General features: G+C 50.5%; 5 protein-coding genes across 5 annotated transcripts; 4 read left to right on the top strand and 1 right to left on the bottom strand.

Annotated features, from left to right (window-relative positions):
* Positions 1 to 750: 750 nt before the first annotated feature.
* Positions 751 to 3,272, top strand: abaA (transcription factor AbaA; the record flags this gene model as incomplete). Its single annotated transcript, XM_022540197.1, has 3 exons — positions 751 to 1,201; positions 1,267 to 1,443; positions 1,495 to 3,272. 3 exons carry the CDS (start codon positions 751 to 753, stop codon positions 3,270 to 3,272), a joined length of 2,406 nt encoding a protein of 801 aa, XP_022403250.1.
* A 385-nt stretch (positions 3,273 to 3,657) lies between these two features.
* Positions 3,658 to 4,893, top strand: ASPGLDRAFT_166871 (uncharacterized protein). The gene is made up of 2 exons (XM_022542634.1): positions 3,658 to 3,838; positions 3,906 to 4,893. Exons 1-2 carry the CDS (start codon positions 3,698 to 3,700, stop codon positions 4,437 to 4,439), a joined length of 675 nt encoding a protein of 224 aa, XP_022403249.1. The 5' UTR covers positions 3,658 to 3,697; the 3' UTR covers positions 4,440 to 4,893.
* A 648-nt stretch (positions 4,894 to 5,541) lies between these two features.
* On the bottom strand, positions 5,542 to 6,899 carry ASPGLDRAFT_64835 (putative protein phosphatase PP1 regulatory subunit Sds22; the record flags this gene model as incomplete). The annotated part of the gene is made up of 7 exons (XM_022548827.1): positions 5,542 to 5,558; positions 5,614 to 6,016; positions 6,067 to 6,141; positions 6,191 to 6,487; positions 6,553 to 6,624; positions 6,680 to 6,711; positions 6,764 to 6,899. 7 exons carry the CDS (start codon positions 6,897 to 6,899, stop codon positions 5,542 to 5,544), a joined length of 1,032 nt encoding a protein of 343 aa, XP_022403248.1.
* Positions 6,900 to 7,443: 544 nt separating this feature from the next.
* On the top strand, positions 7,444 to 8,793 carry ASPGLDRAFT_44380 (uncharacterized protein). The gene has a single exon (XM_022546016.1). It carries the CDS (start codon positions 7,553 to 7,555, stop codon positions 8,636 to 8,638), a length of 1,086 nt encoding a protein of 361 aa, XP_022403247.1. The 5' UTR covers positions 7,444 to 7,552; the 3' UTR covers positions 8,639 to 8,793.
* A 251-nt stretch (positions 8,794 to 9,044) lies between these two features.
* Positions 9,045 to 10,445, top strand: ASPGLDRAFT_44377 (uncharacterized protein). Its single transcript, XM_022546015.1, has 2 exons — positions 9,045 to 9,450; positions 9,512 to 10,445. Exons 1-2 carry the CDS (start codon positions 9,273 to 9,275, stop codon positions 10,273 to 10,275), a joined length of 942 nt encoding a protein of 313 aa, XP_022403246.1. The 5' UTR covers positions 9,045 to 9,272; the 3' UTR covers positions 10,276 to 10,445.
* The last annotated feature ends 76 nt before the right edge of the window (positions 10,446 to 10,521 follow it).

Raw genomic sequence — 10,521 nt, 5'->3', positions numbered from 1 at the left:
TACTGCATCAACCCAAATCAACTTCAAGACTAGGCGTCTTATGTACAGCTAGAGTTTTCCTCCTTTCGAGCCTTAAGTAGGAACAGCGAACATAGGACCTAACACACCAAACCTGCATTCCAGTGTTCTTTGTTACTCGGGCATTCTTCGTCTGGGCACCAGCATTCTTGGCAACCGTTCGTCGTCACTTGTTCCGCGCCAATACTTTCTTGCTCTGTTCCTGGTAGAGAAACGATGTTCGATTCGTGCATTGCAAAAATCTCCGAACAACTTTTAACTGGATCGTGCCCCCAAATGGATCCCTTGCATCCTGCTCGCTGGTACCCTATCGTGCCTGTTCTCGACTCCTGATTCGTCGCGGCAAGGACGGGCACTGTCTTCCTGTCCCTGTCACTGGGCTGGAGACGCGATATGCTGCGAAGGCGCGTGTCGTTGAAGGATGGAGGAGGGTGTCCTTGAGGGGCAGACGCTATCCAAACAAGTCAGCCAGTAATGTTACTAGGGCTACCTCGGCCCTTCCCTCCTCGAGGGCAGGGACTGTTTCCTATAAACACCATTGTTCGCTCCCGCATTCTCTTTTCCTATTCTTGCATTCTCTCCAAGCATTTGCGTTCTTTATCTGTGGTGTGTTTGGTGACTGTGCTGCGTTCTTGCCAGGTCGTAAGCATCCGGCAGTTTTTCAACACTTTCCTCCTTGGAATTTATCATTCTTTTGTTGGATAACTATCCTTGGTGGTCATTCGCTTCCCTATGGCTACCGACTGGCACCCGGACTTTCTGCCCCAGAACCAGCCTGCTCTGGAGAGTGTTGGAGGAGCTCATGTCGATCGAGCGCTCCAGAACACCTCAGGCAACGTACAGTCATACTCCGACAACCTTGCAGCACACCACAGCGATGCCACCGGCCGTGACGAGCATTTCCAGCAGCTGGCGTACAAGTATCCCCATCTGCCCCCTGCCCCGGCTCATCCAGTCCACGCTCCCACAAACTTCCACCAGCAACAGGCGTTAGCGGCTCGGTTTCAAGCAAAGAAGCTTCGACGAATGAATTCCGTTGGTCCTGGCTCGGGGGCTGCTCGTCGGGCGAAGAGCTACCTCAAGTCACAAAAGTATCTCGAGTATAGAGCACGTCCTCGACGAGACACGGGCAAAGATGGGGAAGCAGTATGGTCAGACGAACTTGAGGATGCGTTTCAACAAGGTGAGACTTATGTCCTTGCTTGACCTTGGTAGATAAATAGACCATATATGCTAACAATGCCTTAGCCCTCGAAGCAAATCCTCCGATGGGCCGACGGAAATGGTCTGAACAGGGAAAGTCCTATGGCCGCAATGAACTGATTGCCGAGTACATCTACGATGCCACTGGCAAGAGAAGAACAAGGAAGCAAGTTTCCAGTCACCTGCAAGTATTGGACTCGTTCCTGAAAGGTGACCCTGACTGTAAGTGTGTCGGTGTCCACTTGGCATAATACGGAACTAACAAGACTACAGGGGAAAGACTTGTACGAGAACAGTCGTCGGAACGCCCTGGTGGTACACCTCAGCCGACTGGCCCGCGGTGGAGGTCTTCGCACCGATCTCCTGTGCCAAGCAGTTATCGTCCCCCAACTCACAGTGTCTACCACGATCCCTTGCGGCCGGTGCAGCCTTACCCTGCGGAGCTCCCCCCTCCGACACACTTCACCCTGGGCTCGAATGTTCACGAGCCAGCGAATTCCCAGACTGTCTACGGGTTAAACCTCGATATGTGGGTGACCGCTCCTCATCAGGCACATCATGTAGACAAAGCGTTGCACCAGTACACTCGTCTTCAAGGGGACCAGCACCGTCCAGGAGCTCCACCGATGCCTCTAGAAAGCCTGATGGGCTGGCGGAGCGCCTTCCCGCACCTGTCATCGCTTACCTCTGGTGCTGACGGTGCCTTGGACTGCGACATTATCTTGCTTGAAGCCAGCCTCGAGCTCATGGACGATTTCCCTCCCCCTAGCTCACGTCTGGGGATTGTTCTGAATCTGGACTTCGGCCACCCAATGGCGGGCGATGTTTCGATGATTGGGCAGATGGAAAACTGGGTCTGCAGTACCTATCTCTACGAAAATGGACAAACTATCTTGGAGTCGCATCATAACCTCAAGAAGCCGTTGTCGACGCAAGTGCAACCGCTGTGTGAGTCGACATGGTGGGTGAAGCGACTTACTGAGTTGACCCAGGATAAACGAAGGGACGAAGATACGGGGCGGCACCATGCCGCCGACGAGCGGACAAGACGGTATTTCCGCTCTCTGACAGCAGTGACAGAAATCCGGGCGACATCGCCCAACCCCCGACGGATGTCCAACCAATTCCATCCTCAAGTGGATGAAGAAAAGAGAATGGCCATAGTACTTTGGAAATTCCGGCAAACACGACCGAACGAGGTTGGGACGACCACATGGAAGAAGTTGATCCCTCCACCTGAGCGCACCATTACAAACAGCCCGAGGGCGGCGCCCGGGATAGATCTACCCCCTCTTTCTCTGGACGGGCTTTCTATGCATAGGCCCGCTCCTCCGAGTGTTTATCAAGCCCCTCCTCTCCAGCCGCATGACTTGCTTCACGGCAATAGCTTGCCGCAGCCTCACTGGCAGCTATATCAGCAACCGCAGGAAAGCGTCGGGAACATGTTCAACACGACAAACTCGCTCGACTTCTTGAGCTCTATTAGCAGAGCTGAAGACGGTCTTGGAGACAGACCGGCAGTAACATCAGTCCTCGATCCATTCCCCAGTTTGCAACAACCGGAGACCAGCCAGCCAGCTAGCCTCAGCAGCTCTACCGATGCCCCTGTTATGCTGAACGCTCCGGACTACCCTCTACCTCAACCCCACCTTACAGGATACGGCATGGGCCATGACAGCCATTACATCCACTCCCAGCATCCCGTCAGCAATGTCCACGAAAGCAGCAAGTTCCTCAGCAGCATCCTGAGCAATGGACCGCAGCCCATCGACGACATGGGTCATAACCATGCCGCATGGGGCGCGCCTTCAACATCGATCCCCGATGATGTTGGATCGAACAACTACACCCATCTCCAGTTCCAGCCCTCCGACCATGAAGTGCCGGTGTCCCGTGAATCGTCACACCAGGTCAACGGGCTCGAAGGACTTGTGCCACCGGATTGGCTGGAGAAGATGGTTGGAGGGGTGTCTGGCGACCCTGGTGTGCATGGGGCAGGACCCGATCATGCCAATTCCTCCTATAATGAGAACATCGTGGAGGCGGTTTAATATGAAATATACTAATGCAGGATAAGGCAATATACCTCTCTAATTCTTCGATATTATAATCATTATTATTTGAAAAGTGTATTCTACTATATACTACCCTTTTGTTTTTTATTATTTTTCTTCTACGGAATGGAGTTCGGAGTGGGTGCAGATTATAGGGCTTTTCAGGATGAGGGACTACCACGCTTTATGTTGTACTGTATTCGATTTTCATGTCTTTTTTTCGGGGTATAACACTATCGTCGGATATAGCAATGTTTAATCAATAATGACCTTACATTTATGTCCATCGTACTCCTTAGAACAATTGTACGGATGCCAAGACCGGCGGAAAATGCCCGCGGCATCCTCAGTTTCTCCTCTATTCTCCAAATGAAATGCATGAGTTTACGATTTACGATAAAGAAAAGCACAATTGACCAAACATGGCCTCTCCCCTTTCGCGACTCGCAGCCCAGGCCGTGCACATCACAACAGACCCAATCCCTCGCTCATTAACCGAGAGCAAACAGGTCCTTGCGGCCTTGCAGAAGTTCGGCGAAGTCGTCACCTTTCGCAATCTATGGGTACATCCCTTCCACCATGTTGATATTCGCTGGACACTGACTAATATAAGAGTGATAATTCAAACAGCACGATGCAAAGAACTCCTCTCCAGCACATGCCCGCCACACCGTCGCGATCTTCGAAACGCGCGATGCGGCTTCTCGCGCAATTGCGGCATCACCCTTGACTATCCCCCTCCCACCTGCGAAAGCGAACGCAAACAAAACTACAACCACAAATAAAACTGCGCCCAATTCTCCCTTATCAAACCCGGAACAATCACAGCCCCGCTTCCTCAACTGCCGCATCCAGAAATCCCACCACAACCACGAGTCCGCCGTGAAGCGCAATCCGTACCACAGCTACTTCGAAGTCGATCCTGACACGCCTCAGTATCGGGATTTGGTGAATTCAACGCAGATTCCGCTTAGGGATTTGGCGGGTGGGTTTTTGGATAAGAAACAGGGGAAGAAGAGGATTTCTGCGGAGAATGAGAAGTGGGGGGCTACGTCGCTGTGGGGGATGTATGAGCGGGGGTTGAAGGCGGAGGGGAAGGGTAAGGATGGTGGTGCGTCTTCGTCTGGGGATGGAGAAGGACGGGGTGCTACGGGGAGTGGGTGAAGGGTGGTGAACTCAGTGAGTGGGTTATTGCCGCTTTCGTGACGGCAACGCATTGTGCCATGCCATGCCATTATATGACCGCGACACTCGTGGGTAGATAATGCTCCCGCCTGTCGCCAGTGGAGTATAAGAGCTCCCGACGTTGGTGTCCAGACCAGACAACGAGCGATTGAATGTCATTTACCCGGAGACTTATTGAACCGAAGCCTAGCTGTGTTCGATTGACTGCCAGTCTTTAGATGCTGAAGTTTACCAGCGACACTTCAATGCTAGCCTTTCCGGGCTGCTAGCCAAGTACGCTTATAGAACGAGCACCTGAGATATTGCCTGATGAGGATGGTGAAAATGGGGATAAATGACGGTCAACCCGTTGAACTACTGTGTCATATCTCATATAGAAGAGCTTATAGAAATACCAATTATGCTGTATCCGTGTTTTGTCACGTGGATGATGGATGATATCAGTTCTCTCTATCAGTTCTCTCTACTAATTGCACGACAAGCACCTCTGTTTCAACAAGCGATTATCCCGCCCGAGCCTGTCTTACTACTCTACATTCTCTACATCTACCCTTCACCATCCCCAAATCTATCACAGAATACACAAGTAGAATACGCACTCCTATTCAACCACAACAACCCCAAATCCCACCAATACCCTCGGCATAAAATACATCCCAATCGAAGATGCCGAAAACCTCGAACCATACTGCCCCGGAGACTACCACCCCACATCCATAGAGAACATATCCACAACCGCTACGACATCATACACAAGCTCGGTTTCGGAGGCTATCCGACTACCTGGCTAGCGCGAGATCAGAAGGAGAAGAGATATGTGGCTGTTAAGACTGGACTTGCTGGTGCTTCGGCCATCGGAGAGGGTGACTGCGGCGGGGATTATGGAGACGGAATAGATGCAGAGATGGGGTCTTCCTGCACTGGGAGGGATGTTAATAGTTGCGCGTGCAGTCCGTTAGGTTATTGCGAAAGAAATCGACTCTTAGATCCCGAAGAGCTAAAATTACACATGAAGCTAGGGTATAAATGTAAAAAAGTATTTTGTATCATTGGTCAAGAATTCGGATGCTCATGTACGAGCTCACACGCGCACAAATGCTATTCAAGTCAGTAATGATATATCACTAAGCAGTCAATAAGAAGAACAACTTACTGGCATCGATCTGCTTGATATGCGGTATCGCCAACCGCACTTTGTTCCTATATACGGCCGGTCCTTTCATCTGCAACGGATTGCCCTCAAAGTAAACCGTTTCTAAGTTCTTCTTCTCTTTCAGCTCGCGCTCGACCTCGTCGAAGTTCGCTAATTGATTATTCGACGCCCACAGTTCCTCCAATTGCTCCAAGCTGGATAAGTGTTCGAGTTTGGAGACTTGGTTGTTTGAAAAGTCAAACACCCGCAGGGAAGTATTGTTTTCGAGGCCGCTGAGATCTGTAATGGCGTTGTGGGAGACGTAGAGTTCTTCGAGATTCTTGAGGGAAGAGAGGCCGGAAAGACTCGTGAGTCGGTTTGATTGGATAGAGAGGATTCGGAGGTTTGAGAGGTGGTCCAGGTTCTGCAAGCATCAGTATTGAGACCTGAGGTGGTCATCCGATTGACACGAACCTTCATCTCGACGATTTTGTTCTTTCCAAGCCATAACTCCTCCAACGATTCTAATTTGTCGAGATTCTCGATTTCCTGGAACGGTCAGCATATGAGAAATACGCCGAAGAGAAGGACAACGAGCCCTGATCTTATTGCCACCAAGCTCAAGATTCCTCAACTTCGTTAACGTCTCCAACCCTTCGATTCTCGAAATCTTATTTTGCACGAAATAGATATCCGTCAACTTCGTCAGATGCGCCACGTTCTTGATATGCTTAATCTTGTTGTAACTCAAGTCGAGACTGGTGAGATTATGGAAGTCGTCCAAGCCCTTGATATGCGAAATGAGGTTATCGTAGAGATCGAGGTCGACCAACTTCTCCGCGATTTCCGGAGGGAATGCGATTCGGTGGATTTGATTCTGACGGAGGCATAATCTCTATTCCAGGAAACATGTTATTGACTGTCTTCGATGCGCGTCTATTTAAGCCGAAGAAGACATACTTCAACCTTAGGAAACCGTTCCAAATGCAATGCGGGAATTGAGCTTATGCGAGAGTGTACGAGATCGATTTGCTAAACCACCAGTAAGTCCGATTTTCCTTGCGCGACACGGACAAGATGCACCTACGTCAGTTTCCGGGTCCTCATCTTCAAGTAAATCTGCACGAATCGTTAGCCCCATGATCTCCCAATTCCAGGTACAATGACGTACCCTCATCGGCCTCGATTTCTTCAACAGGCGGCGCCTCAGGATCCGAATATTCGGGGCCCTCCAGAGCTTCCGGGTTTGTGATTTCTGCGTGCTGTCCAACCCGCAACTTTCCGTCCCAGCCGTTGTTATCCTTCATGGTTCGTGTGGTGTATTTGCGCGTGGGTTATTCGCAGTCGGAGGGGCAATGCGGACGTGACGTGACAGAGTGCGGGGAGATTGAGGTTCGTGGTCTCGTCGGAAACGAGGCGAAGTGAGATGGCAGTTAAGTGGTAGTTTAGCGATAACAATGCGCGATGAGAAGATATGACGAGGTCGTTTATGACGGACAATACTGGCGGAGGAGCAGCCGTTCTTTTGGTAATGTCTGTCGGACGTCGTTGAAAGTCACGTGACCCATATGGTCACCACGAAGTCACGTGATAAACACAACGCCATAACTATCGGAATAGGAACGATTTTTCCAGTGCCTTAATGAAGACTGATCAGATAAGATTCTTGTTATTAATATCGAAGAGTCTGTATATTGAATCGGATATTAGCTAGGATGAAGGACGAAATATCCTATCCTGGCAAAGTTCGAACATCTCCGATGGATCACTCTGCGGAGTCTAAGTCTATTCAGGAAAGGATCACTGCAGAATGCGTATCATATCTCGGGGATTCATAGTGCTTTGTTTGGAAGCCGCGTTGCCCTAATGTCTTTATGGCCGACGACTATGTATAATTATAACACCATGGCCTTCGAATTGTCTCCTATCATATCAATTGACCGAGCAAAGAAGAGAAACAATGGTGGCAGGTCTTTTCGTTGCCCTCTTGGGCCTTTCAACTCCCCTGGTATCAGCTCTCGCGCCAGGCCTTGAACTCGCCTACTCCCTGAACCGTGCGACTCAGGGTATCAGCATCTCGTCCGACGGCCGCAAGTTCCTCTCGCAGCGCTACTCCACGAGTGACCCGCCCCAGGCCGTCGAGCTGCTCAGTGACAACTCGACCAGACTCTACCCGAATGCTGCGTGGAACTCTTACAACTCCAGCAACTCGGACTCGAACCCTCGACGGACGTTTGTCGGCATCGACGGCGCGCGCATTGGACCTGATGGACGATACTGGCTGGTTGATGGTGGCTCACAGGGGGTTAACGGCTCTTCCAAGCTGGTTGGTGTGAACTTGACGACCGACGCCGTTGATAAGCTCTATTATCTTGATAGCATCATCGCATCGAGCAGCGGCATTGATGATGTGCGGTTCAATGCGGCTGGTGATGTTGCCTATCTCAGTGACACGGCTGGTGCGCTGTTGGTGCTGAACATGACGACTGGCCATGGCAAGCGCGTGCTTGCTAATGACGACTCGGCCACGGCTTGGTATCCCATGATGTACAATGGCACGCTGGTTCCCGGATACGGTCCCTCTGGAAGTACGCTTCAGGTTGGTCTGGACCAGATCGAGGTTTCCCCCGATGGCGTCTACCTGTACTACCAACCCTGCAACGGTGGCCTCTACCGCGTCAAGACTGCCTATGTCGATGCAACCCTGACGAACACCACCATGGCAGCAACTCTTGGAGACTACGCTGAGCCCTTCGCGCTCACACCCAGCACTGGCGGTACCACGATTGACGCCAACGGCAACATCTACGTTAGTGATACCAACTTGCTCGCCATCTGGAAGGTCACCCCTGAAGGACGCGCGACGATGCTTGTCCAAGATGATGCTTTGCTCTGGACTGATCTCATGTGGGTCACGGCTGATAAGAAGCTCTGGCTTCCTGCCTCGCAGATGCGTCCTGGTGCGAATGGCCTTATGGCAAAGGGTCCCAACTATATCTTTACTTATCCTATCGAAGCGGGCCCTGCGCCTATTGATCATGCTTAGGCGGCTATTGTGACTGTTGCGGGAGGGCTCTGGTCTTGCTTTGTACATTGAACCACAACTTCATGTATAACTAGATTTATGACAGTTCTTATATTATCTTATATAGTCTAAGTATCTCAAAAGTCCAGTCTGAAGAGATTAATACATACACCGAGGTATCGATTTTTTTCTTTTTCTTTTCTTTTCTTTTTTTTTTTTTAAAAAAAAAAAAAAAAAAAAATAGCTGGATACTATGCTGCCTGGTGTATCTAAGTATCGGTGAATGCCGACGTTGAGTGCAATGATCAGTACTCCGGAGTATTTTGAAGCTTCCCCAGAACACGATAAAAAATCATGACGGTTAACCGTGACAAAGACCAAGAATGCTACTACCTACATAAACCATCGTTTTCTTCATTCAACCAGACATATTCATTCCGTTCTTTTTAAACAACAAAAATGGCCCTAAACGCAACAATGCGCGCCGTCCTCTGGACAGGCACCCCCTTCCAAATGAGCGTAGCGTAATCGACGTCCCAATCCTCACAATCCAGAACCAAACCGACGCCATCATAAAAGTCACCACAGCCGCTATCTGCGGCACAGACCTCCACACCTACCACGGGGTATACGGAGCAAGACCGTGCCGTGGATCATGGGACATGAATGTATTGGTGTTGTTGATGAGATCGGGAGTGCGGTTGGTTTTGTGGACGTTGGGGATCAGGTTATTGTTCCTGACGCGACTTATGATGGATATGTGGGATTCGAGGGCAGAGAGGATGTGGGGTTTGGGTATGGGGTTGATTATGGGCTTGTGGGGGGTTGTCAAGGTATAATAAGTGCCATTTGCCGTGCAACAGGGAGCTTTTAGCTAACAACTGGCCCTGCTAGCTGAATATGTCCGTGTTCCATTTGCTGGCAATAATCTCATCCCCATCCCCAACACCAACGACACAAGAAACACCCTAGACAATGACTACCTCCTTGTCGGTGATATCTTCGCCACAGCTTGGGCCGGCCTCGATTTCTCCGGCTTTGAACCCGGCGATTCAGTCGCAGTATTCGGCTCCGGCCCTGTTGGTCTCCTAGCCGCATACTCTGCAATCCTCCGCGGCGCATCCGCAGTGTACGCAGTTGACCACGTCCCCGAGCGTTTGAGAATGGCAGAATCAATCGGTGCAGTCCCAATCAACTTCCGGGACTCCGATCCCGTCGACCAAATACTTGACTACGAGCCCAAAGGCGTAACACGCAGCGTCGACTGCATCGGCTACGAAGCCGTCAATGCAGTCCTCGAACACGAGCAAAACATCGTCATCAAGAACATGGTGTCCGTGACCGCACAGGGAGGCGGTATCGGAGAAATAGGCTGGTTCATTGCGTCCGGGAACTCAAGCGGGACGCCTCGTGGAAGCACAATGTCGCCGAAGATCGAGTTCCCCATATCAGAGTTCTTTGACAAGGGCTTGAGTATGCGCAGTGGGGCTGTGGATGTGCTGCCTTGGGCTTCGACGCTGGTTGAGTTGATTGCGAGTGGGAAGGCCAGGCCGGGGTTTATTGTTAGTAGTGAGATTGGGATTGAGGAGGTGCCGGAGTATTATGAGCGGTTTGATCGGCATATGGAGACGAAGGTTATGATTCGGTTTGAGGATTGATGATTTTCTGTTTGTTATAATAAGTTTGAAAAGCCACGTGGGTAGAGGATTTCAAGGTCGCGGGGAAGAAAGAATCAGCAGTTTGAACAAGGGTTGGGAATGCAATATAGCTGAAGGTTTATTTGGACATTTTCGGTTGAATATAAACCCATCAGAAAAGAGAGCAGAGCAGATCTCACACATTTTCTTATCCCAGTCTGTCATGGTGTCTTAACGCGAGCTGCCCAAGCATAGCGATCCCAGAAG

This window comes from Aspergillus glaucus (assembly GCF_001890805.1).
Source record: "Aspergillus glaucus CBS 516.65 unplaced genomic scaffold ASPGLscaffold_5, whole genome shotgun sequence".
Lineage (NCBI taxonomy): Eukaryota > Fungi > Ascomycota > Eurotiomycetes > Eurotiales > Aspergillaceae > Aspergillus > Aspergillus glaucus.
This window is presented reverse-complemented; position numbering and strand designations above follow the sequence as displayed.

Excerpts from the sequence above, each read along its gene's own strand:
- ASPGLDRAFT_166871 (XM_022542634.1), top strand. The coding sequence starts at position 3,698 with ATGGCCTCTCCCCTTTCGCGACTCGCAGCCCAGGCCGTGCACATCACA. Across the intron at positions 3,839-3,905 it reads TCACCTTTCGCAATCTATGG|CACGATGCAAAGAACTCCTC; the intron begins GTACATCCCTTC and ends TAATTCAAACAG.
- ASPGLDRAFT_44380 (XM_022546016.1), top strand. The coding sequence starts at position 7,553 with ATGGTGGCAGGTCTTTTCGTTGCCCTCTTGGGCCTTTCAACTCCCCTG.
- ASPGLDRAFT_44377 (XM_022546015.1), top strand. The coding sequence starts at position 9,273 with ATGGGACATGAATGTATTGGTGTTGTTGATGAGATCGGGAGTGCGGTT. Across the intron at positions 9,451-9,511 it reads GCTTGTGGGGGGTTGTCAAG|CTGAATATGTCCGTGTTCCA; the intron begins GTATAATAAGTG and ends TGGCCCTGCTAG.